Here is a 27598-nt window from a genome sequence, read left to right as displayed (position 1 = left end):
TTGCATGAATAATGTAATAGCTCTAATCGCAAATTGGAAACACAAAAATCTGACAAATACTTCCATAAATACTCACTTTTAAATGCAGGGTACATTGGTGCCATGTTACTGCTGATTAAAGAGTCAGTCTCTGAACCAGTGGCATTCAAATCTGTAAAAATAATGACAGGTGAAACAACAGGTATTGGACTGTTGATTTTATAATCAAGGATTTTTCTGTCACTTCATCATGACTAGCAAAATCTACAAATGCTCATAATGTGAAATGCTACAGCTATTTTCCTGCATAAATCAGTCTCAGACCTCACTTTGTAACATGGTGACAAGAATTAAAATGTTTAATTTGTGGTCATCCAGATCTCTTACATCTGCTGATGCGCGTTAATTTCCCCGTTTCAGTTCATCTTCTGAAGCTTCCTGGTAGCAAACCTTTCTAGAGCATTGTAATAATTTTTAAACCCCTTGAACATTTTTTATCCTGCAGCAACAAAATTCTATATATATTATATCAATATTTTATTGAAGTAAAGTGGGAGAAATGTGAAACCAAAACAAATCAGATCAGTGTTAGCGTGAATGCAAAAAACGGCATCCACTGAACTGACAGGATCTCAGAAAAGGTTAACGAGAGACTCTTCTCTCTTACATGCTTCAAAAGTGAATTCATTTCTGCACAGGTTGTGTCTCCTCCTACATGACATACACAGACATTTACACACACTCACAGGGTGGATGCAGCAGGCCATAGGACAGAGCGGCTTCATCTCTGTAGAGGATACACAGCTGGCCGGAGGAAGATGGGACTCGAAAGTCGACTCGAATACACCCATCTGGGCCCAGGGTTCGCACTCTGGACTGAGAGAGGGGATCAGTCAGCGGTGTTTGTCTTTATGTTGAATTCGTTAACCAGCGCACCTCTGTCGAGTGGCATTAAGCGTGGAAAATAACAAATGTATCTGGAGGAAATATGTATTAAAAACTGTTGTGTAATACTCCGTGTTTGTGTGTGTGTGTATTAACTAGAATCGAAGCTAAAGTGGGCGAACATAGCGGATCGCTGCACCAATGTTATTAGGTCCTAGTTAATGTGCACCACATGTCATGACATGTACTTTGTAGTTTGTATCTATTAATTACATTAGAGAAACTGGATTCAAAGAATGGGAAGGTAAGGATTTTGTTTAACCAAAATTAATGGTAATTGTATGTTACCCCCAGTTTCAATGTGCAGTACTGCTGGCAACATTAATCCTTTAATACTTTAATGTTTAATGCTGTAATTTATGCATTAATAAAAACTTTTACTGATGTGTTTCTTGTTGGGACTTTTTTCGCTTTCAAAAATGACTCTCCTTAATTATGTCCAGAAAATATAATTTTCTTGGTAAACCAACATAGTAGGCAGGTAAGTAGTCCTGAGATAATGACAATTATTTCTTAATCATTACAAAATAAACGCATTATTACAAAATAACGAGATATTTGAAGTTATCTTCAGATAATGTGCAATGCCGTTTGTAATTATTGGAAAAAGATTTATGTAACTTAACTCTGTAATGCCATATGTAAAATTTTTCTTGCGCCTATTTAGAAACCCGTTGTATCAAACTTGTATTCTGGATCTCTAGTACCGCAGGCAGAGAGCATCAGTTCTAGTTTCCACTGAGCTTGGTGGCCTGAAATGCAACAATACGAAAAATAAAATATTGATACAAAAAGATTATCTTTAAAATGCAAGATTTTTTTTAGTTACACAGCCAAGAACAACTTGCATGCCACAAGAAAAACTGTAACAAACATGTTTTTATGAGCATTATGATACTTTAGTACATCTTAAGCATCATAAGTACTATTTATGGATTTAACTATTCTGGATATTTCTTTGGAATGTGACTCCAAATTTTTTGTGGACTAAATAACTAGACACCAGGTGGGGTGTGTTAGTACCACAAAGATGAGTAAAATAAATGTTTCTTTATGCAGCATAAAACAATCCAGCCTTCAATTCAGAAACATTTAATCAGACGGAAAGAAAAGCAACACGTCATATTATTAAAAGGATCCCAGATAACACAGGTTTCTCAATGTGATATTTCTAACTTTAGAATGGCGTTGGCAAATGCATGCTGTAAACTTGTACAGTGCATACAGAGATAAACCTGCTGACCAAATGTGCTGGAGCTCTGCTGGTAAAAACATTAATTTACTGCTAAAAAACAGCGAGCTGTTTCTGTTAAGCACTTGTGCTATTTTTAGAGTCAGTAGAGGCCCAAATGGAGGCACAAAATTGTGCAAAATGTGAGCTCTGCATAATAGATCCGATTTAAGATAAAATAGGAAACTAAGCATTTATAGAAAGAGTCCCAAATATTTGAGCTAATCACAATTTGATCCCTAACCTCCATAAACATCGGAGATTTACTGTACAGGAAGCAAATATATTTTAAATAAATTTCACATTTGAATTTATCAAAGTAGTTGTATGACTTTATGAGATGTACATTTTTATTTCTCCTGAGTTTATTTCTTATATTAGGCTTTAAAATGTTAAGGCTTTTAATACATCTTTAAAAAATATGAAGGAGTCTAAGAAAAATAAATTTCAGTCAACAAGAATACATTAGTTTTTCTTTTTTAATAACTATTTCTGTGGTGAATTTTGTAATCAGTTTCAATAGTAAAGAAAAGGTAAAGAGTTTCTTTAACAATTTCTCTCATAAGATGACTGAAATATAATAGAAATGTTTTCAAAGGTAAATATTAAAATATAAATTGAATTTTATCCCTAAACACAAGTTTGTGTCTTTTGTAACTAACTGTTTAACTTTATTGTTATCAGGATACCTTTCTAAAAAAATCTTTGATCTTGGAAATCCTATTGAAATAGAAGTAGGGGGCTGATCCAGCCTGCCACGATACGCTGATTATTTCTGTGGAGTATTTTATTCCTCCAAGAAATTAAATTAGGCTACGATTGATTTTGCTCCTGGGATCGTAGTCTTGACTGTACATGTATTATTTAAATTTATTTTATTGTCCCTTTTTTTACTAACAATGAATGCAGAGAATGTACTGTAGCAGGCTATATTTTGCTCATACTGTATTTGGAAAGCACATCCACTTGCTCAATCATTCAGACAGAGGAATCCAAAGTCTCTTGGAAACAAACTGCTGCGCCTGAGGTTGTGAATTACAAGAAAGCTCAACCACAAAGCGAAAAAAGACAAGAACTGTTTGAGCCAACACGGATAGAGAGGATGAGCAGCAGCTGTTTACAGAAGGGATTCAGATGCTGTACAAACCTCCTCCAATCCGCTGCCAAACCAAAACCACAGAAGAAATACAGCCGAGGCAGCCCTGACTGATGGTGCTAAGTTTAGAGATGAAAGAGAGCTCACCAGAGGCTGGAGGGTGTACGACACCCAGAGCGGCAAGAGGCGGTCCCAGCTGTATCCACTCAGGTAGTCGGCATGAAACAGCAGACAAAAGTTGTTCCCCGGCTGGACGACACCAGGGGTGCCGAAAGGATGATGAAGGCGGCGCAACTTAGCTTTGGTCTCTAAGGAGGAAATTTAAAGTGTGAGGCAAAAATATTTCCCAGTGCTACTTTAAAAGTGGCAGTATTATGGGTTTTCCAGACACATAGTTCAGTTTTATAGTGCAATAACGTAACTGTGTTAACTTCAGTTGTTGTAAAAGTACCACATTTATTAGATATGACTTGAAATAAATGTAAATCCTAATTTCATGACTCTATCTCTTTAAAAGCTTCTGCTCTTTGTGAAACTCCGCCTTCAAGAAGTCATCAATACATCGCTCCTGTATTAACCCTTTAAAAATGTTTTTACCATTGTTGCCCTGAGAAGTAGATTGTACAATGAGCACAATTCAGGTGTTTACTAATTGCTGCTGACTAGTCTGAAGAAACCACGTGGGGGAATCATAGTGGAGGGGCGAGGAGGAGCTGCGTTCTTGGAGGCGGAGCTAGGTCCACCCAGGCGTTTTGCAGAGCTGAATGGTTGCCACGGGAGATTACCTGAGTAAGTAATTACCTGAGTTTATTGATAAAAGAATTCTGTTCATTTCTGTCTCCTGTAAAAAAAGCCAGAATTTGTTTCAGATTAAATTAGGTTTGTAGATACAGTTCAAAACAGCTGATATATCTGGACCTGTAAAGAGGGCTAATATTTTGATCCGATGTTGCTAAAAAAATATATTTCATACTTTCTCAGTGCTCTGAGACGAACAGAGGCAGTGCAGGTTGTCTGTGGGAACCAGGTTGGTGCTCTCACAGGGGGTTTCATGGGAGAGCTGCGCTGGGTGAACAGGATGATGGACGGGATGCTTCAGGAGATGATTCAGACTGCCATGGGTACCATTGTTTGGGGACGGACGAATACCAAGAAGGTCTGATGGGGGAAAGAAAATTAAAAAAACCCAACACATTATACAGGATTTATAACTTGTACAAATTGAGGTAAAGAATGTTTATCTGAGAGAAAAATAACCTGCAAAAGCATTTCTGCTCTAGTTCCTAATTTAATTCAGACACTTTGGAGGGTTTCGAAGTATGCGCTACCAGTTCAAAGTCATGCCACAACTCTAGTTTCACTGTCCCATACAAAAACTTTGTTTTGATTGTTTAGAATTTACTGTTAAGCCATTCGGAGGAGGACTTGGCTCACATTTTTGCCCAATCTTGTCCTTATTGTTGAATCATGAACATAAGGCGACTAAAGCCTGCAGTGCTTTAGTTGTTGCATTGTTCTTTTGTGTTCATGCTGTGATTAAGTTTTCAGATTTCTTTTGAAGGCTCGCCCCTCTTGGGAAGGTTCACTACTGTTTCATGTTTTCCGCATTTCTGGACAATGGTTGGCTCACTTAGATTCACTGAGAGTATCAGGGTCTTAGAAATCACTTTGAACTCCCTTCCAGACTGAAAATTGATGACTTAGTTTCTCATCTATTGTTGAATTTAATGCGTGTTGCATGTTGAGATCTGTTGTCCACCTTGTGTAATCAGACAGGTTCTGATAAAATGATGTCATTTGTGGTCAATCAGTTGATTAATAAATTGGGATTACTGTCTCTGGCCAATTGTTTCTCTTATTCACTATTTGAAAACTGTATTTTGCATTTAGTCAGGTTATCTTTGAATTTGATGATCTGAAACATGCAAGTGGAAGTAAGAAAAAGATAAAACTGGAATAATCTGTAAAGAAGGCAAACATTTTCTGAAGGCACACTGTCCTATTTTGTTTTGATCTACCACATAAAAATCCTATACAATTTATCAACATTTGTTCTAAATATTTGCAACTAGCTGGTTTAATCCTGGTTGCTTCTCACATTTTCTATTTTGCTCTTTTGTGGTTATTAAATAACCACAATATTTTTACAATATGCACTTCTTCTGACTTGGATATTTTAAAATCGAGGTTTGGTTTGTGGGATCTGTTGACATATTTCGGAAGCAGAGCAGCAACTGAAAGCTGAAGAAATACACCTGTTTCCTGTACTGACATGTGTCAGTTATGGGGATCCTGTCGCAACTGAGGCAAACAGCAGCGCTCCCAAACGCGGCAGGAAAATAAGAACAAACCAAACAACAATGTGAGCAGATAGTCAACTTTTTTATGTTGCAAACATACAGACTATCTCTGTTTTTTAGATTAAAACTTCTGAAAAAAAGTAGTAAAACTGATTAAAAGCTGAGCAGAGGAGACATTTTTTAAGGTCAGTAAGGTTAAAATTTGACAGAGCAGCATTCTGTTTAGGATATTAGTCACGAACTGTAAACGTCCATTCAACAGGCGTGATTGAACATTAACTCTGTCAACAGACATGACCAAAGTATATAAGGTTATATAACAGCCACATGCTTAGCAAAGTCCTGAAATTGCAAAAAAATTCTATTATGTATTTTACAGGCACATAGTGCCACTTTATAGCGCAACCAAGTATTGTTTTTTTTGCATTTTTTAAGACTTTATAGTTGGTGTTCAGGTATTAATCTTCCAATCTTCCAGTAACACATAATTATCAAGTGATATTTTCAAATTTCCTCACAACTTAAAATATTTTTTAACTAAAAACACAGCGGGCCGCTGGATGAAAGACTGCTGAGAGCCCTAACCACCAGGCTGATCAAGTTTTCTGAGAACCTTGCCTCTCATTATGTTGTTTACAACTATACTATAAATTCAGCAGATGTGCAGTTCCACCACTTGTTTGTTAATTGCTGCTATTGTTAGTAGCTGTTAATAATAATGGTGCAATTTTGGTGCGATTGTTCTGAATAAGCTACCGAAATTTGTGTAAAATTTGCATGACTGTTATTCGTTTTATAATTTAGTTTAAGCTAAATTAGTTTTTGTTCTCTTTTTCTGTTTTTTCTGGTAATGTTCTTGACCAGAATTGTCTTGCAAAAGAGAATTTTATTTTCCAAATAAAATCAAATATTCTCCAACAAAGCTTGACTTCAGCCTGTCACGTCAAGCTTCATTACTAAAACTCAAGATTTTTTTTATTTTTTTTTTATCGCAATAGTTCACCAAAACATCAAGAAACTTAAATGATTTACAGCAAGAAGAGACAAAAATTAACTCAAACAGCCACTTACCACACATGAGGTTATATAATTCAATGTTTTCAAATGTTGGTGCAACGTATTTAGATTTAAATCCAGGACCATATCCAATGAAGATTGCCTAAAAAAAAAGGGAAACATAAAACATCTTCCTTCATTTCATGCAGGTTAAAACCTGTACACACGATGAAGTAAACTAAGCTAACCTTTTAAGCAACAAAGCCTACCAGTTTGTGTACTGGAAAGCGTTATTCAGCCCCTCTGTTAACATCAAGACGTCAAACATTTGATTCACTTATTTAGTTCATGGGTAAATATTTAAAGAGAAGTCAAGCTCTGAATTGACTTAAACCTAAACTGTTTTCTATACTGAATTTCCACTTCATGGGACCATAAAGGCTGCTTTTATTCTATTCTACACTAAAGGACAGGAAGAAATTATTTTGGTTTTTACAAAATAAGTAACCAACTAAATACTCAGAGTCAAATTCTGAGTATTTAGAATCTAGACAATTCAAAGAAACTGTGATGACTAAGATTAATTACAGTGGTATTAAGTTTAAATCTTTCTGCATGTAGGTTGAGAGAAACTTCTCATACTATTGCGCAGTTATTGTAATTTGCTTAATTCTCGGATAATCTCAGTTCTCCGCATTACTTAAGGGCTCTGTAGAGGTTTGTCCAAATATTTCCTCTCCTATCTATTAGTTTGTGGGTTTCTGCAAAAGAACCAATGGTGGTTCATGATCTAATTTTATTGTTTTCAAACAGTAACATGAAAACAAAAATACTTGTGGGGACTACTTATTTAAGAACAAGCATGTTGAACTACTTAATAAATCAATTACTTGTTTTTAAAGTCCCTCCAATTCATCACAGGAGCTTTTTAAGATCACAGTTTTATTCCCTTAATCTTTCAAGTCTCAAATGCCCGGAGAGGTTAATATTCTGATTATAGAAAACCTTCGTTTTTTAGTTTTTTACCTTCCTACATCAACAGCTAAATATAAGACGTTCCTGTTTTCTTGAAAACAAAAAAACGACATGATACAAAATGTCTTGTCTCTAGCAACCTCACATCCTTCCTTCCTCTGACCTGCATGTTGGTGAAGAGATTGTCTGAGCCATGGAAACCACCGGTGCAATACTTAACATCGCTTTTGGTACTGAGGAGAAAGCATTTGAACACGAAAAGGAAAATTAGAGGAAATAGTGGAACATATTAAACATTTTCTACTGCAGTTGTGGATATTAAGGAGAAGTTTTCTGACTCTGTCAAGTCAGCAGGTTTATTTTTCCAGCTTGAAGCAATTTGCCACAATTACAGGGTTGGTGCAAATCAAAGGATTTGCGCTATTCCTTCCCAACACGCTTCATTCATCACACATGGTTTCTGTCATTAGTTACTGTAAAAGATTTATGACTACAGTTTGTCCATCATGTGAGGAAAAACTTTCTAAGCACAAGTTATAAGAAGTAATAGATAAAAGTTTTCAGTTTTCTATCAGAAAAATTTACTTTCTGAACACAAAGTAAGCGTTGACTTTTTGAACTACCAGTGTCCCTGAAGTATCACGATAACAAATTTTGCTGGACGATAAAGTGTAATAGAAGTTATTGCGATAAAGAATAAAAATGTTGTTTTCAGACCATGTTGAAGCAAAATAACTAATGGTAAAACAATAATACAAGAATGCATTCTCAAAGATCAATAAACTTTAAATTCTAATGAACATTTAACACTGGATCTGGAAGTCATTTTAAATATACAAAATAAATAAACATAACAACAAATAAACAGATTTTTGAGAATTTGTAAACAAAAATATGTAAATTTTCCACCAAACTGAAGACTTTTATCATCCAGTTTGTAGCAGAAAGAAAGTAAAAAAGGAGAAAGATAAATCATGCTGATGGAAATTATTGAGTTTGTTTTAAATCATCATGTTATTAATTGATTACTGTGATAGACCTGGGGATTATAAATCCCTTTGGCCTCATAGCGTCCAAAAAACGTATGTCATATTATTCTTACATTATAATAAAACTAAAATTATAGAAATAACATAAACTACTACTTAATCTACCAGTTTCTATGTTTTCATTTTCTGTATATGAAAATGAAAATGACATAAAATATATATAATTGCAATAATCAAGATGTCAGCAGAACAAAGGATTGTTGCTGAAAAGTTATTAGATAATTTTCTATAAAATGAAAATGATTATTTTGTGAGAGATTGATGGTTTTTATTTTTTTCTCCATCTTTATGCTCCAGTGACTTTTTTTCCTGGTTTTGCCGTGTTGTGTGACATATATTCCACAAATACTTATAACCGCAAATTGTGGTTTTTATCATTTCAGACTTTTCTAAATCATCCCAAAACCAAAATCCCCTCATAACATAAAATAAAAACACCCAAACTAGACAGACTTTGTTGAATAACTAAACCATATTATTGGACTGGAGCAGATTTTAGTCACTAATGTGGTCCAGTTTATGCAAACTATTCTACGAAGGGATTAGATGATCTGATTACTTACAGCGCTGCCTGCCAGCCCTGCTTCATGTACAGGTGAGCCCTCTCTATGCGCTTGTTGGAGGCAAAGTGCATCCTTTTGGGGAGGTTTTCTTTGAGGTAGGGTCTCATTGGCTGGTCAGGGACCCTGCACTTCAGAATGCACACAGACGGAGAGGATCAACACACAGCGGAGAGAGAATAGGTCTGTTTGTCATGAAGCCACACAAGCACATGATTTTTCATTCTTCTTAACAACACAAAAAGTCACGCTTGGAATATTTGGCATACCGACAGGTTCTTTATCAGGCCCTCATAGTCGACTGCGGACATAAACAGTAAGGGAAAGTCAGGCTTTCTGATTTCAAGCAAACTAAGACCAAAAGATTGTTAAATCTGCGGGGACAGGAACTCACAGGAGAAGTAGTCCTGTGGGAGGCGCTTTGGTCGGATGCGACCTGCTGGGCCTTGGATGACCGTGAAGTTAGATGTGTCTTGCTGGTATGTCGACACGTAGGCTGCCCTTTGACAGGAAGCCTCCTCCATTCCTGTTGAAGTAAAGACTTTGTATGAATGTCAGCCATAAAAATACTTTTCAGAGAAATAGATAATAATAGATTATAAGTGTATTATTGTTCCTTTAACTACTGATATTGCTATGGTGCTGTGATGCAATTACAAGGCCTTCAATCTGCGGATGTAAAGCCTTAATATCTTTGACAAGAAGTAATAAAGAACCTGCATATAATCACAGGTTTTAGCTGTTTTTCTATTTTTGCAAAAAATAGCCATAAAATAATGAATATTTTTATCATTAGGTTGGTAACTAAGTACTTTTTTAGAAGCAGAATCAACTTTATGGACCAAGATTTTGTTCCCAAGAAAGAATTTTGCCGCTTACATAATTCTGACATTAGGTATACATATATAAACTTTACAGAAAATACAAAAAAGGATTTTCTATAGCATCTTCCACAAATATTAACAGTCCATAGAAATTTTTTTTGTTAATTTTATTGCAAAAATGTTACACCTTTCTTTATTTTGAAACCTGAAAATAGAAATTAAGGATGTTTCCTTATACAAGGACAAACAAGTAGCTACATCTGTTACAGGATGTTTTGTCAAATTGATAAAGAAATAAACTGACCTTCAACTAGTTAGTGGACAGATGAAGAAAATACAGCAACATTGTTGTGTTTTATTTTTTTTAAGTTTCAAATTCTGCCTGTCCTGACATGTGACAAAACACTCAAGTTCACAATTACTGAAAGTAACGTCAGTTTAAAACTACTTAAAATTTTAACTAAATCCTTTGGTCTGTAAAAAGAGTAAAACTTTTACACAGTGGTACATCACCTCTGCTCATGATGTAAACAATTAATGAGAACTCATGGCAGGAAGTTAAGAAAAAGTCTGTAAAGCACTATTAATTATTTTTATCTAAGAGACAATGTAACCGTTTAAAAATTATGTCAGAAGCTTAAAGTGTTTCAAAAGCAAAAACTCAGAAATTAGCCATAAATCTCCAGATATATAAAGCAGGGTAAAATTGTATAAATCATTATAAGCTCACATTTAACTACAGCAAATTAGATACTGACTTGATACAATGATCTTTATAGATCCCCACAAAAACAATCACTTTAAGACTTTCAGAAGTGATGTGTAAGCTTATATTTTCAGCTCAACATCTGTTAACAGTATTTTGGGTGGGACATGAGAACCCGGCTGCATGTGTCTTGTTTTCTGTTTCATGACAAACTGCAAACTAATAACTACTACCATGCAAAAAATTTGGATCTTTTCTTAGAAGAAAACTCTTTGATGGAAATCGCTGGGCATCGCCCTGGCCATGCATTCATAGAAACATTGATCTCTGCTGTGTAATTACAGGGCTAGACATATGGTCTCCAGATACTTATAGAAACGCTTCTCTCAAAAATATCCTCTTTGTGTGATGGGGATAACTGATTCCTCATCCTGTAGTCAGTGGAATCTCTTCTCAGTCATGCAGCTCATGTATTTTCTGTCTTTATTGGAATCATGTGCCTGTATTTTTAACACCACCTCTTTGTTTATTCTAATGTTATGATTATATTTCTTCAAGTTATGTCTTTTGAACGGAACAGCAACCTCACCATGATCAGATACGATCATTAAGTTGACACACTGGTGAAGATCTCTTGTATAAAGACCATCCATGAGATTGCCCAGAATTGTGTCAATTTTCTCCAAAGCAGCAACCACCTGAAGGAACAACAGAAAGATGTAAGCGTTTTGGTTCAATGCAATGGCAATAAGGACAAACTTAAGGCAGTAACAGTTTTAACTCACTTGTGAACTTTTTGGGCCATAAGCATGTCCTGTGGTGTCCGGTTCGTCCAGGTACAAGGTGTAAAAGTCAGGTCTAAAACCAGAAACATAATAATGAAACAGGATTTGTGCTTTTCCATGAGAGTTTTAGTGGTTAACATAAAATAAGCACCACCTTTCCTGCTTAGGTAAATTCAGCCACTCGAACACAGTTTTCAATCTGTTCTCAAACTTAATGTTCCTGCACACAAAAAGTTTGTAAAGGAGCCATTACAAAAACATCTTATACACTGAAAGTTAACTTAAAGACATTTTTATTACCATCAGGTTCACCTTACCCGTCATATATCTTGTAGATATTTGGGTATGATCCATTAATAGCGACATCGGAACCTGGCCAGAAAAAAGAGGCTGCTTTTAGTTTCTGACGCATTGCGGTGAGCCACACCTGAATAAGAAAGAGAAAGAAATAAGAAAATAGTGCAGTGTTTTCGATGATGGCAGAGAAAATGGACACAAGCAAGAGGCATGGGATCTTTTGTTGAATCAGAAGAAGTTTTATGTCTCCATTCTTTGAAAAATCAGTTTCAATCTGTGGGTAGGATGGCTCTACTGACACATTCATGCTCTAAACATATTTTTGGCATAATGGGATTTACAGTATTGGTTTGGTAGTCTTTACTGAAAGACACTGCTATGCAGGGCGATCATTATTCCCCTTTTGGAAAGTCATGCAGCTGCTACACAGTGAGGCGAAGCAGCTCGTCACACAAAAGAGGATTTAGAATTACGAGGCCTCAAGTTTAAGTAAGAACCACAAAGTGCTTAAGTATGCACAACTATCACAAGCCAACATTTAACATGAGCTGGATCCAAAATTTCAACAGGCTATAAATTACAGCATGATGAGTACTCAGTCTTACACAAGGCGGGAAATCCTTTTTTATGAATCAGCAGATTTTGAATAAGACCAGGGAGGGTAAACCAGGAGCAACTCAGAGACATTCATATATTACAGTAAAATTCAGCAAATTTATTGCTCAAATCTGCTTTGTGATCTTGTATCTTGATAAGACCACACTTTCATTCCTAAAAGAAGTACAGGTTTGAAATTCTACCTTCGTACACAGATACTCACCGGTTCTCCCTGGTACCAATCTGAGTTCCACTTCTCCTCTGTTTTCAAGCTGAAAAAGGCGTTTCGGGTCACATCATACATCTTGTTGTCTACGATCCCATGAGACTCGGGATAAAGACCCTGCAGGAGTGGGAGATCAAATAAACACTGAGCTGTTTTGATACAGTAGCTGCAGGGGTGTCACTCCTGTTTCTCTGAAAATAAAAGCTCCAGGCATGATTTAGGCCTTTTCAGTCCAATAAAGGTCCTTAAAATGTGTTTTTAATCGCCCCTAAAATGCATTTCATGCTAATATTTGTGCCTCCTGTATTCTGCATTGCATTTTCTAGGAGTCACATCTTGCCAGACTGGACCCCAGATAAAGTGTTACTGGAAATACTAAAGAGTTTACTTTAATGGTGGGGTCTGTTTTTGAAAAACGGAGGTGGAATCCATTTTAAAAAGCTTTTTTTTCCCCAGGCACATGTAAGCTATTAGGCCTCGATAGAGTAATGACTTTCTAATGCTGCGGGAAGAGAAAACCTTGAAGCACACAATAAGAAAGAAACTAACAACAGTGGTGAAAAGCATTTAAAACATTTAAAGTTATGTCCTTTAGATCCAAAACTAGAGCAGGACCGACTCATCTAATATTAGATTATCCTTACATAAACTTAAAAATATGTAACGCATGGGGTTTAAACTGCATTTACTTGACATTCTGGTAAAAATGTAGATATGAGTCATCTCTTTTGGACTTGGGACACATAAAATACAGATTTTATGTGTCCAATACAGACACATACAGATTTCTAAAGATTAAATCAGCTGTTCTTATCTTTCTGAACCCATTATTCATTGTTAGGAACCCTTGTTGTGTCTCAGATTAAAACATAACGTCAGTAGACACATCACAGCATGCACTCCTCAAAGAGGCAGTTTGAATAAAAATTAAATCATAATATATCATTTCAGATGTTATCCCAATTTTAAAATTATTTGCACATAATATACCTAAAGAAAACTGTTAGGAAACTTGCTGCATATAAAAAAAACTTTTCGCACTTTTTGATTTAATTACAGCATTCAGTTTTCTTTGGTAGGAGTTTATGAGCAACCCTCCTACAACTTAGTTTAGCAAAGGTGCAGCACATATACTGCTATGAAAATGCTATTTTTGTCGTCTCCTGAGTGATACTTTTGAACATAGAGACAATTTTGATTCATAGTTACCTCTTTGTAACTTCAGGCTTCAGCTAAAGGATACAAAAGGAAACCTTTGTTTCACGTGAATCAGATTAAATGTAATTGTTGTCCTAGACATGTTGCTATCAAGGTCTGAAAACATTTTGAATGTAATAATATTTTAACAAGGGGTTACATAATTTGAATAAGTACATAAAGTAATGATGATTAAATTACACTCATGACAAACTGAAACATTTACAGCACATGCGTCAAACTCAAGGGCCAAGGGCCAAATATCTAGACTCCAAATTACATCATTAATTTGTTTTCCACAAATCTGCAAAATTTCATGCAAAACTCACCCAAAATCAACAGATTTACAATTTTTCTTCTAATTTTACTGCACATTTTTCTCAAAATTGGTCGAAAAATTGGCTGCCTCAGCCTTACTTGATGTAATAATCTATGGTCAATATGGCGATTAATAAAAGGTCAGACTCAATTAGCACAAATAAGTCCTTACAAATATTTTTAAATTAGCACCACAAAATCGGATTTTGTTTGCAAAAAAACCCCGAAAATCACAAAATCCTGAGCAATCTGAAAAGATGTTCAATATAATTTAATTTTAAGAAACACTTTTTGAATGCTGAAACAAACAACTATTTATTGATATTTTAACAATTTAATGGGTTTTATCAATACATTTTGGTACAACCAGCCCTTTAATAACATTCAGATTTTTTTATACAGCCCAAAATGAAAATGGGTCTGACACTACTGACTTACAGTAACGATGGAGTAGTGGTTGGGGAAAGTCTTTGTGGGATAAACAGGCCTCATGTAAGATGTTGTTGTTCCATCCTTTCCTGCAGAACAAAAACTGCTTGTAACACCAAGAGAAAAATCTCGGAGAGTTGAGACGGTGACCGCTTTTTTGACTTACGCAGCTTGTTGATGATGGGCAGCCGACTCTTGTGGTCTTTCAGGTACTCTCCTCGGAAACCGTCCAAGGACACGAGGAGAAGAGGAGACTTGGAAAAACTGGGCAAAGGAAATAGCTCACTTACTGAATTTGCTTGTCTTGCTTCCATGTACATTTAGCATGAAACGGTATGAGAAAATAGGTGTGGAAACTCCATATTTGCTGTAAGCAGCTTTATCTGGATGCTAACCAGCAGGACCAGTGATATAAAAATCAATGGTGTGAAAACAGGGCCATTATATTACTGAAAAAAATATTTTGTTATTGAAGGAGCTGAACCTGACCCATAGATGGAAACATTTTTGACAACCTTCACATTCAGCTTGAATTACTCTTTTGCAACTTGAGTACAGAAAACAATGCTTGAAAGCCTCAGGCTGTGAACAAATTAACAGAAATTCCTTCATGAAGAAACGTCTCTGCAAGTACACAAAATGACTATTTCCTTACAGTACAAATACTTGATTTCAATATATGAAAGTGTGATTTGCATATATATATATATATATATACACACACACAATGAAATCATACTCAGGATCAAGTAAAAAAAAACAAAACACTGACCACATTTGTGCAATTTCTATTTTAAAACAAAAGTTTAGGTCATTTTGAGCAACAAGTTTATTTCTCCATTGCAAGATGAGTCTGTCTAGTTTACTCTATGTTTGTATGTGGCTTCATCTCATGCAAACACACACTGACACTCCTCACAAGCACATGCCTAATTAGTCAAAGTCATTAACCCAGTTTCCATAGCGACAGCTACTATTTTCCAATATAATGAGACCACTGGGGGAAAAAAAAGAAAATTGAGATTTTGGGTTGGCTAAACTTCTCTTAAAACACAAATAGGAACAAACTAAACTCCCTAAATGTTAGAAAATGTCACCATTTAAAATTTAATCACCATTTTATTACTATCTTCCGACAAAAAACTTTTTACAACAGCAATTGACACAGCTGCATAACTTCGTTTTTAGCAACTTACCACACTGAAAAAACAGATCAAATGATACAACTAGTTAATTTCTTACAAGTAATCAAATTAAGCTGATCAAAGTAGATATATTTAGTTTAAGTTGTCATGTCAACTTAAACATAAATAAAGTTAGCTGGACAAATTTGATTCCATGAAATATTTTAATATTTTTTTTAAAGTTGGAACGCTATTCTCTTTTTTCAGTGCATAAAGAAATATATCCCTCAAAAGTGGGTCTTCTGCAGCTTCATTACCCAGGTGGACACTTAGCCTCCCCGATCTCGTGTGAGAATTTTTTCCAGAGACCTCCTCCTGTTGAGAAAGAAAAACACCATCAGTAAAAATGTTGTGTTAATTGTGACTTATATTTTTCACTGTCAATCTCAATACCAGACCACAAACACTTATAGATTATGGGATTTAAATAAAAAATAATAATGAGACCGTCAAGTTATTTTTTGAAATACAACTTTCAGTTTAAGCACATTTTTCAACATCCAAATAATTCAACATCAAGAATGAACATTAGTGCAGAATCATCAATATTATTCTTTTCAGCACAATTTTTCCTTGACCATTACAAGTCACACTCTGGTAAATAACACTCCAGAAATATTACTTTTTAATAAAATTGTTGATGCCCCCTTTTCCCAGAAGGTCTTTTAATGAAATTAGAGAATATAGAGAGTTTTTTTTACACAGACCTGGTCCTAATAAAAGTGAGGTTTGCCAAGTATTGTGTGTCTTCCATCATTAAGATATTCAAATTAGCATTTATCTAAACTTTTTCAGATAACAGTTTGTCGTAAAAAAAAACCTTACAAGAGGCTGATTCCATGGACAGTAAAGCCCCCAGAATGCTGAAGCCTCTCTAGCAAAAAATGGTGTTTTCTAATATTGGTTTCACAGTAATAGTTGAGTTATGTGACCCCGTTTCCCATTCACATGAAAAAGATATCTGGATTGAGAAGTACACACAGGACACTGTGTTCTTCCAGTAAAGTTAAAGAAGTATTACCAGTCAGTTTTTTTTTTATCTGAGTAAATGTTTTGCCAAATGTAAAAAAAAACTTAACAAGCAGAGAAAGGAAAAGAATCAGGCCAGATTCTCCTCCTGACAAATATACTTAGAGATAATAAAAAAACATCAGAATTTTCTTCAAGAACTAATTTTAGTAAATGGATGTTTTATCTCTAACTACTAAAATAATGTAACTATTGATAACATGACGTTTATAGATCCTTTTAAATATTATTTATTCTTCACTGATCCACAAAAGACATCTTGTTTTCACTTAAAAATTCACATAACTCAAACAAACTTTTTAACCCACTTTACAGGAAGAAGATGTCATTGAAATGATTGAACTGGTGGACACGATATGTTCCAGTTTACACAAACACTCACAATCTACTCTGAAACCTTCATTAATTTATAACTTGTCAAAATGGTTGACATCCAGGAAGCTGAACAATGCAGCTTAGGTCACAGGTTTGGACAAACCTTCTTCACAATAAATGGATTTGGGTGTGTAAGCTTTTGTCTGCCTCCCTCAGTTAAACAACTTTTTAGAAGGAATATCCTGAAGAATCATTGCTGTTTATAGTGTTTCCTTTTGGATTAGATTAACATTGATGTCAACAAATGGCTACTGTCAATTAAATCCCACTTTGAGTTTAATGGCTGTTTTAGTGAGAGACAAAGGAATGAAGTCACAGACATAAAACTCACACTATGCTGGTGAAAAACCAGAAGGGGAAATCACTTCTCTGATAGGATCTGCACGTTAGTCATATGAAGCAGTTTCTCAACATCATGCAGTGGCTACTTTTCCACTAAGAGGTTAAAATAACTTTTTATTAAAACTTAAAGTGATTCAGAAAAATAAAATGCTAATGATCCTTTCGAGGTCTAAATGCTGCAGTTTGATCAAAGGCTCTTGTTAAACCCTTACAAAAAAAAAATCACATGAAAATCACATGTGACTTTCACATGTGATCACATGTGGTTCACACAAATTTTTACATGTGAATGATGTGAATCACATGTGAAAGCACATGAATATGTGTGATTTTGGAACGTTTCGTGGTAAAATCACATGTGATTCACATGTGAATCACACATTTCCACATGTGAATCACACATTTCCACATGTGAATCACACATTTCCACATGTGATCACATGAAAATCACATGTAAAAACATGTGATTTTTTGGTGGATTATGTGATCACATGTGATTTTTTTGTAAGGGAATACTAAGTGTTAAAAATACATTTTAGTTTGGTTAGGTCTTTGTGACGTCATTCCTCAGTATTAATATCTTAAGCATTACTCAGTAGTGGCTTTAAGCTGCTCTCACTTCGTCTGTTTGATGTTGACATCTGCTTTCATTATACAGATGTTAACATTTCTTTGTTCCCATTCCTCCTTGTTTATACAATTAACCCATGGTCTCCTTTTATCCCTGCAAGATTCTAGTTGTTGTTGTTTTTGCATCAAAAGTTGGGAGTTTTCTATCCTGCAGCTACTTCAGTTTTGGTCACTTTGTAATTCTAATAAAATGTATAACTTTTCTACTGCTACTCATATTGAATCAACCCTAACAGTTCTGACCTGCATTTCTCAACATTTCTAGTTTTGCTGAGTTGGGAACCTGAGAATCTTTCTTATAGCAGACAATCAGAACCTCTGTGAATACATCTGCCAGATTCTAACAGGTATATTTTTAGTACTTTAAATTATATTCCATCATTCTAATGAACTGTGCCAAACTATTTTTATGAATTGAACAGTGATCGGTGGGGTTTTACAATATAACTCAGTTTAAACCTTCTCTGGAAACTTATCCTTGACATATTCCTTTGCTTTCAGGATTTTGTTTCTTCACTCATATATATCCTGATGAACCTCTGAGTCATTCACAGAACATCACAGAACATGTGGAAGGACTCTGTTGACTTTTAAGGTATATTGTTGTATTTTGTTTTTATTAAGGAAGCTTTTCTTTTTTCCTTTGCATATCATTTGAAAAACTATTCTATTGCACTTCAAAAACATGTAAAACTGTGTTGTTTTATGTAAATAAAAAGATAAGGGTCTTACATTATGATGTGAAAAATGTGCAGAAGTTTTAAAGGTATAAATATATTTGCAAGACATTGTACAGCCAAATTCAATAAATTGGAATATACATCCTGACGAGTCTTGCTTGTCAGAATAAAGGTAGCTTATTAAAAACAAAAACAAAACTAAACTAATCTAAGAAAGAAGGTCATTCCCACGGACAATGAGACACCAAACAGGAAATTCTAGGCCTGTTCCCTCACAGTTTTCAACCAACTAATACATTTGTCAAGTGCTTTGCTGACAGGACATGGAACAGAAGAGTCTTATCATGCTGGTGAGAAGGCCCCTTCTCACCACCTCGAGTTCAGCGCTGTGGTTTGGAGCGAACATAGGGATGCAGTGTCTCCAGAGAATGAGTCACTGTGATCTTTAAATCCACTAGAGAATCCATGCTCAGCATTTTACACAACACACAGACTCCATCTATAGAGAAGGCTCTGACAATTTTTCAAGTCTTCTCTTCTGTTTCCAAAATCAACATCCAGAAAGACGTGTAAATGTAAAATGTAGAGGACGGAGCGTAAACAAGAGTCTGCATGTGTGGAAAATCCGATCCTATTCTTTCCATATGGCTTTCAAGTTAGTGGGGCAGAAAAAACAAGAGGAAAAATGATCACAGCAGAGGGAACACCCAACCCTAGAGGACTGCAGCCCACACTCACCACTACTGCCCCAGAAAAGCAGGAGGGATGTTTTGGCGTGCCAGTGTGCAATGAAAAGCACATTGGTGCCATAGCCCACATTCAACCAGAGAGAGATTACGCTTCCGCAAAACATTCCTCTTTCACAAAAACTTGGTTACAGCAGGCTTGGTGTAAAACGATACAAAAAAGCAAGGCTGCTCAGGGGTTAATTTGAGACCGGCCTATAGTGTTAACATTCACGTCTAGCTTCTCAGTAACCCGATCCACCTCACCTTCTTTCCTAACGTGTTGTTTCCCCAGGGTCCAATCTGGATCTTTTTCAGGAATAACTTTTCGTGCTTTCTTTCTCATGAATCTCACAGCAACTTTGATGCAACAAATTGCCATTCTGGACAATTACAATATTACCAATGTACTAAACAGAACCTGAATGAAGATTTCTCCAAAGGTAACGTGATTGATGGCATCATGCAATCAGTAGAAACGGATTCGATTCACAGTTAAGTCAACATTTAAACTCATGATTTAAGAAATGGAAAATCAGAAACATGTAGCTACCTGCACACAGAATGTTAACAAAATAAACAAATGAGGAACAAAAACCGGTACAGAAACCTCAAACTACACAGAATCCTGGCATTAATATAAACACAGAAAAGCTGACATAATTAACCCTTTATGTGGTTAGGAATCTGTTGTGTGTTCATGTTCTTCTTAATCCACCAATCTATGATAAGTGAAGCATATTGCTAATTTTCCTGGTGTAAAGGGCTCAGCACAGAGTGGCTTAAAGCGCAGATGGAAAGCATTAACAGAGATTTGCTTTGCCCACGTCTTTATGCAAGAGTTTTATTAAAGGGGCAGTATATATGTTTTCCAGTCACACAGAATAATTTTGTAACATAATCAAGTCAATATGTCACCTTCAGTTGTTATAAAATGCTATGTCTATCAAATATGACTTAAGAAATTTGACTATATAATTTCGTACCTTGAAATTGGGTATCTGTCTCTTTAAAAAGTCCTGCTCTTTCTGACACTCTGTCTTAAGGAAATCAACACAACATCGTGGGGAAAGGATCCTCTATTAACCCTTTAACAATATTTTTTACCAGCATTGCACTGAGAAGTATATCATACAATGAGCTCAGCACAGGCACAGTTCCAACAGGTGTTTGCTAATTGCTGCTGGCTAGTCTGAAGGAACTGTTGCGGGGTTTCCAACTGAAGTGGAATCTTTAAAACTGCAGCTCAGAGGTGTGCAAATCTGTGCAAAATTGTTTTGCACAGCTGAATGGTTGCTATGGAGATCAAAAGATTTCTCAAACATGCATGAAAGAATCAAAGCAAAACTCTAGGTGAGTTTTTATGACGGAATAACATTATGACATACATAATACTGCCCTACTAAAAATTGGGTTGTGTACCTTTTCACTAAAAGTTCTACACAGAGTAGTCCATAAGAAAAAACAAAACAAAACAAAAAAAGAAATTACTAAGTATTTAAAGCCTTTTCTTAAAGCAACCTCTTTCCCCACATGAATGTTCAATTAGATTTAAGTTTGAGTCACTCAGAGTTTTCACAAAGCACTTTGGAGGAGGTTTCCTTAAAGAATCAGTTTTAACTTTACTTTATGTGTTAACTAGTTACCCAGTTTAATCCACACCATGATGCTGTCACCACCATGCTTCACAGTTGGCATTGATATTTAAAATGGAATGGACACTTCCTTTGTATTAACTGCTTGGTTAGTAGTTTAGTATGCGCTCTCACCTGTGAGATTTTATATAAATAAGTGTGTTTGCATCCAAATCAGGGTCAATCAACTGAATCTACCACAGGTGCATCTAGTGAATTTGTGGAAACATTTGAAGAATGATCAGATGAAAACAGGAAGCACCTGATCTTAATTTGGAATGTTTGGGCAAAGGATCTGAATGTGAAACTGAATATGCAAGAAATTCATCATTTTATTTGAGAAATTTCCTCTGTCATTATGGCACACAGCATACAAATATTTGAGAAATTAAATCATGTTGGAATTAAGTTTAGGTTAGTAGTACTGATTGGAATAAGGTTGTTGTTGGCATCAAACTAAAAAGAGAAAAAAATATATATTCCTGGTTGGAAATCCCCAAACCATTCCTTTAAGTGGCTGCTTCTGCCTTTGAAAAGTCTACCGCAGGACAATTGACAATAATTAGTGCCAAAGATTTTTTCTGTTTAAGTTCCTCACTGATTCTGCTGAAATGCAGTTCTCGGATTAAAGGCATTTCTGGGTACTGATATGAATCATTATTTCCAAATGCATCCATTTCTGCAAAACTCAGAAAATGGAAATGTCATTTTGTTTTTGGGATGTTTTGCTAAACTCTCCTGTACAGATTGTGGGAGTGTTGAAATGGTCTGACACACAAACGTCTTGGACAACAGAGAGGAAGTCAGAGATAAACGGTTAGTGATGAAAGAAAGTGTAATAACTTGAAAACGAACATGAAGAGGCACTTATTTAAATTAGTTTACACAACTACAAAAAAATTTGACAATTGGCAGTTTTGTCAATGCAACTGATTGTATGAGTTTTAAAAATAACAAAGCATGTCAGCTTAACAACGTATATTTTCCTAAACTTTGATTTTTAGGTAGTTACTGCATGTGATTCAATGGTTTCCGAGCTGACTGAGTTGAGTGGATTATGTGTACAGTTTGGAAGTGGGTCATGCTGCATGGTGGCCCGAATGAATCTCTTTTTCCTCGCAGTCAGAAGCCTTGTCTATTTATTTTGGATGTTTTCCTCATGCATGTGTGGATTTTGTCCCGTTGCTTTGGCCTTCTTCCATATGGCAATGAGAGCAATGTAACTGTCAACACTGAATTTGCATTTTTCTCTTTCTCGTCACTGTGTTCATGTTGTAACCTGCCTGTCACCCAATAAATCCATCTATAAACTCCTCAAATATGAATAAAAAATTGTGTTGTGATAATAAAAATTATTTTTATATAACTGTATGGCTATGAATGCTTGGTACAGCGTGCTTATCATCATTAATGACCACTATATCAATAAACTATCAAGGGTCACATATTTTAAAAATATACATGTATTTATGTATAGTGCCTTTATATCTAGTATATTTTACATATAGTGCTTTTAGAATTTCATTTTCCCCAGTAATTAAAATAAATAAACAGAAATGCTTTTTTTATCTGACAAAAGAGTTAGGATACTCTACCCAGTTAGTCTTTTTTGGTTTAATCAACAATGCAACATTCCTAAATGATGACACTCCAGCTCTATTCTTCACAGTTAGTACTTTTTCCTGGGACCGTTGTTTGATAAAACACACTGCCCGTTTTTTTCCAGTCATCATCATGATTTTTTTTTAAATTAATATTTTATAATAATTGTTTGAATCTCTGTCAGTAATGAGTTTACAAGAGAGACAGAGAAATCCCCATAGACTTGCTGCAGTGATGCTAACTGGCATGTCAGTGAACACAGTGTAGCTCACCTTCTTCACCTTCTTCACCGTGAGGAGAAGTTTCGCTGGTATGGGGAGGTAGAGCACCTGGTGACTCATATTCACCTGTTGTACGGTATGCTTAAAGGTACAGGGACAGGTCAAATATATGCATATCTTGTAAAATATTTCCTTTCACTGATTTAATGTTAGTGAAAAGGAGGCTAACAGTAACCTGTAGCTAAGCTAGCTGAACGAAAAGGTTAGGAATAACACCACAGTCGACTCACTTCTCTTGGAGGAAAATTGGTTTATAAACTGATACTTTTTATTTTGTTTTTTGTTATCTATTTTCTCTTAACATTCTTAAAAATGTGATATTATTATTTTTCTAGACAGGGTTATTACCACTGTCCATATCCTACTGCTACCAACTCTTCAGCAAGGAAAATCGCTGTTGGCTGTCCTAAAAGTCACAAGATGACATCATTACCTAATTTGCATTTTTGGTCATGAGTGATCTGGACACTAGATGATAGGGATGTCTACTTTGGCAAGCTAAAAGTGTTAAAAAAATTTTTAATGTAGAACTACAAATACACTTTATGAAATTATTTATGAATTTATTATTCATTAAATAAATATATGTTCACAAGATCATGTCCTTCAGATATGATATGTGCACTTTTAATTGTAATAGGTGGGAATAAATATAGTGGGTATCCTAATATTTCCGTCATACCAGAAATTACATTTTTATTGCCTGTTGTAAGGGAATTTTAAAACATTATTTAGGTTCTATTGTTAAAATATATTTCTTGCTTTTCCCTATTATCAAAATTAAGATTGCATATCTATTTTTTTTAGATATGACTTATGAACACACAAGGCGTGAAAGGGAGTCTGTACTGTCATGATAAAAAGTCATGACTGTATAGAAACAAAACATTGCCTGATACTGAGGTTTTGGGAGGCAATAACAAAGTGTTCACAAGTGACACATTTGTATGAAGCATTGCAGAGTACTGACACTGTTCCAGAAAACTAACCGGGTTCATTAACTTGCTCATTATGTTCTGATGGTCAACAGTACAGAAAGTAGCAATGAGGTCCAACAACTTGAGAAGAGTAAGCCTACCACAATCTATGGTCATCCTTAAATCATTTAGCGTTTCTGATTTGCTGTTCCTGAGATGGATTTCAGCAAAGGCTTTTCTGAGCCACTTGAAACATAACGCATTTGTTTAAAGATTGTTTAACTGGAACAGGTTGCCAAGAACAGGATGATTACCAATGAAGCTTTAACAGTTGCAACAAACAAACAAATGCCATTTGCATGCATATACATTTCCACTCCCTACAACAGGGGTGTCAAATTAATTTTTGTTTTGAGCCAAATCAAGATCATGAATGCTCTTAAAGGGCTGATTGTGCCAGAATGTATTGATAAAACCTTTTCACAAACTGTTAAAATATCAATGAATTCTTAAAATTAAATAATATTATTGAATATATGTTCAGTTCCTCCAGGATTTTGTGATTCTTTGTATTTTTTGCAAAGATTTGTTGTACTAATTTGGACATTTTTGGAAATATTTGCAATATTTCCTCTTATGCATGACAGTAAATGTGACTTTTTATTATACGCTGTATAGATCAATCAAGACTGAGGGAGATGTTTAGTATAAGTAAAAACATTTTTTGGTAATTTTAGAAAAAAATTGCAACAAACTCCCAATTATTAGTGCAAGAAACTGCAGGGATTTGTTGATTTTGCGTGAATTTCCACGATAATTCTCAAGAAACTGGAGGGACTGATTGATATGATTTGGCAGTAAGCAGATTAAAAACTGCATTTATTTAGTTTACGACATAATATTTAAGCACACTTAATGTTTAATCTGGAAGAGGGCCACATAAAAATCTATTACAGGCCAGATTTTAGCCTATGGATCTTGAGTTTGACACGTCAACCCTAGAAAATATATCCTGAAAAAAATGCTTTATAATCAACAGTGTAAAAAGTCAGAAAACTGGATGTGTTTGTGAAACTTACCCGTGCTCTTAGAGCCATTTTTCAGTGAAATCGCCACAATCACAATGACGATCAGTAAGCACAGCAGTGCAACCTGAATAAAGAAAACAAGTTGTTGTTTAAGTCACCAGAGTATGTCTTGGAAAATAAAACTTTCGCTTATTTACTGGGAAGAATGAACTGATAATGAAGCCTTCTGTTATACTTATGGAGCTGATAAAGGCGTTTTCAGTGAAGATGTTTCTTCTTCTCTTTCCACCTGAAACTCCTTTGAACCACATTTGATTTAGGGACAGAGGTACCATTTAACCAGAGATTTAACTGAGAGAAACTCCCTACAGGAGAGAGAGTCACATACTTATCAGCACATGACTGATAAGATATAAGGAGAATTGTATGTTTTACGTTTCACTTCTCTCTTGCTTTTCTTTTTTCACAAGCTGATCTCTGATAGTTACTCTGATTTTCTAAATAAAATATCTATAGACAAAAGCACATTTCTCTGATTGATTCAGTGTTTCTCTCACTCCCAAAAACGAAGACTTTTCCTAAACAAGTACATGATTCATTAAGCCGCACAAACAAAAACAACTTTACAGGCTTTAAAATCAAAACCCTGAAACAGTGACTGGCTCTCTTTTGCCTTATTTGATTGTCTTACTTTTAATTATTTTTGTTAAACTTGATGGCTACAGTTTTGAATTCTCCAAGGAAATTTCTTGTTATTGGGGCCAAAAATCTACATTTTTTGCCAACCGTAAAAATAACTGGAATTGAAAATGTCATTATCTATTCAGCAAAAATAAAGAAAACTGTTTCAAGTAAATAACTTAAACCACACAACTGAGTTGACATTCAGTCCTGTGATTGTTAAATTATTCAACTTTATTATCTGAGGCTTGCCAACTGTGTCCCAGATTTAATCTTCATCTGTTAAAATGAGAGAACAAAGTGCTACTGAGTTTTTATCTTCTGAGGGACAGCAGCCCTGGAGAGTGAGGGGTTTGTAATTAAATGGGCGTTTCAAAGAAAACACCCTCTTTATGGAGAGATGGGGGCGTTCTGCCTCGTCTCAATGGCAGCAACGCCTAAAACAGACCCTCAGTGGTTCTTGTGGTTGTTTACTTGCAGTCTGAGACAGCTTGGCATCTTCTGTGTAGCCAGAATTAAATATCTGTGAGAAGTTATATTTTGCTTTTTAACTTTGACCATCGTGCTATCACTTTGTTAGAAGTATTATTTTAAATCACAATACACAGTTTGCAGAAGCGGGACTAAAAACATTAAGCTATTTAAATTAAACATAGTTAAAGGTTATTATAGCCATTACTTTGATTACTAAGATGAGCACCACGTATTTACCACTTCTGCAGAAAAAAAACGCTAGTTTGTGGTTATTTCTTTTCTTTTACAAGTTAAGCAAAAAATAACCCCCCCCCCCCAAAAAAAAAACCCAACATATTTCACACTCATACTTCTTCACAGCTAGTGTGCTGCAAGGCTATCAGGTTTCAAAAAGCAGGATTGGTGGAATTATCAACCACAAGAAATCCTTTTAGTGTGATTCACACTTACAAATGTGGCATTCCTAGACAGTTATGATAATATGTTATGTGTATTTGGTGTCTGGTCGTTCTTCTTTTCTTTTTTAGGGAGAGGTGAGCAGACAGGATGCCTTGATTTGCTTTCGTGGGAGCATAAAATGTAAGCAGTGTCTTTGTGGGAAGTAAAAGTACCGTTTGTCTCATTCACACCTACAAGTCTGACTCGAAGTGGTACTTTTCTGCTTCAATTTATCAAAATTCTTTTTGTTGTTATTTAAGTTGTTATTGTAAAACAAACCCTAGATTGCCGGGTTAGAGTGATGTCTGAAGTCCACTTTGAAAGTGAACGTTACAGAATTAAAAACCTAGACTAAGGGATCCCTTGTCTGCCAGTGTTGAACTAATTTTCCTCAATTTGAGGTAAAGGTTGGAAGGAAAATCCTAGTTACTCCTTTTCAAAGAGTAAAATTGTTATTGGTCCAAATACATGCATTGTCATGGAACATTGCACTGTCTAGACTCTGGTTACAGTGCTAAGCAGACATCTGGAGTTTCTGTGGCTTACAACTTAAGTTAGAAGAAAAATAACTCAGTCAAAAGGAAATAATTTAGGAATATGCGTAAATAAATGAGTTCCTTTGATAATTTAAGCATTAGGTGGATTTTGAATAAAAACAAATATATTTACTTAAAGTATCTGTATGACTTAACTACAGAAAAATAACATAAAAAACAACTTCAAGCTGTCTTTTTTTTCACTTAAAGTTTTTACTTGCTTTTTGCTTTTTAAAAAACCTATCGCAGATTTTTGCCTCCACTTGGACTGGGTGTGGTTAGTCTGTTTGCTTATTAATAAAGGAGCCTATTTTGAGAAACCTTTGACTGTGGGAGTAAAGGGTCCTTTTCAGGGTGATACAAAACAACATGGGTACTCTCACCCAGGTTAAAAATGACCCAGGAAGTGTGACACATACTTGGGTCTGACACTATAAGCAGGATTTATAATGTCAACATACACACACAAAGTATGCAGTATGTGTTTGACTAAATAACAGTAAGACATTTTTTCACACTGGGATCTAAAACT

General features: G+C 35.3%; 1 protein-coding gene across 2 annotated transcripts in view; it reads right to left on the bottom strand.

The window, feature by feature from the left end:
• The window catches only part of enpp1 (ectonucleotide pyrophosphatase/phosphodiesterase 1), a 34527-nt gene that overhangs the window by 4764 nt on the left and 2165 nt on the right, over nucleotides 1-27598 (bottom strand). The window contains exons 2-21 of one of the 2 annotated variants that reach the window (XM_044107266.1): nucleotides 24989-25061; nucleotides 22984-23073; nucleotides 15952-16009; nucleotides 14677-14774; nucleotides 14520-14599; nucleotides 12564-12683; nucleotides 11764-11873; nucleotides 11601-11666; nucleotides 11447-11519; nucleotides 11251-11359; nucleotides 9526-9657; nucleotides 9401-9432; nucleotides 9135-9262; nucleotides 7686-7755; nucleotides 6623-6710; nucleotides 4225-4409; nucleotides 4053-4092; nucleotides 3399-3559; nucleotides 726-855; nucleotides 77-151 (exon numbers count right to left, since the gene is read on the bottom strand). In XM_044107266.1, coding sequence (XP_043963201.1) covers nucleotides 77-151; nucleotides 726-855; nucleotides 3399-3559; nucleotides 4053-4092; nucleotides 4225-4409; nucleotides 6623-6710; nucleotides 7686-7755; nucleotides 9135-9262; nucleotides 9401-9432; nucleotides 9526-9657; nucleotides 11251-11359; nucleotides 11447-11519; nucleotides 11601-11666; nucleotides 11764-11873; nucleotides 12564-12683; nucleotides 14520-14599; nucleotides 14677-14774; nucleotides 15952-16009; nucleotides 22984-23073; nucleotides 24989-25061 — 1918 coding nt within the window. The remainder of the gene's footprint in view (nucleotides 1-76; nucleotides 152-725; nucleotides 856-3398; nucleotides 3560-4052; nucleotides 4093-4224; nucleotides 4410-6622; nucleotides 6711-7685; nucleotides 7756-9134; nucleotides 9263-9400; nucleotides 9433-9525; nucleotides 9658-11250; nucleotides 11360-11446; nucleotides 11520-11600; nucleotides 11667-11763; nucleotides 11874-12563; nucleotides 12684-14519; nucleotides 14600-14676; nucleotides 14775-15951; nucleotides 16010-22983; nucleotides 23074-24988; nucleotides 25062-27598) is intronic. The other variant, XM_044107267.1, reaches the window with a different exon arrangement.

This window comes from Gambusia affinis, linkage group LG22 (genome assembly GCF_019740435.1).
Source record: "Gambusia affinis linkage group LG22, SWU_Gaff_1.0, whole genome shotgun sequence".
Classification (NCBI taxonomy): domain Eukaryota; kingdom Metazoa; phylum Chordata; class Actinopteri; order Cyprinodontiformes; family Poeciliidae; genus Gambusia; species Gambusia affinis.
This window is presented reverse-complemented; position numbering and strand designations above follow the sequence as displayed.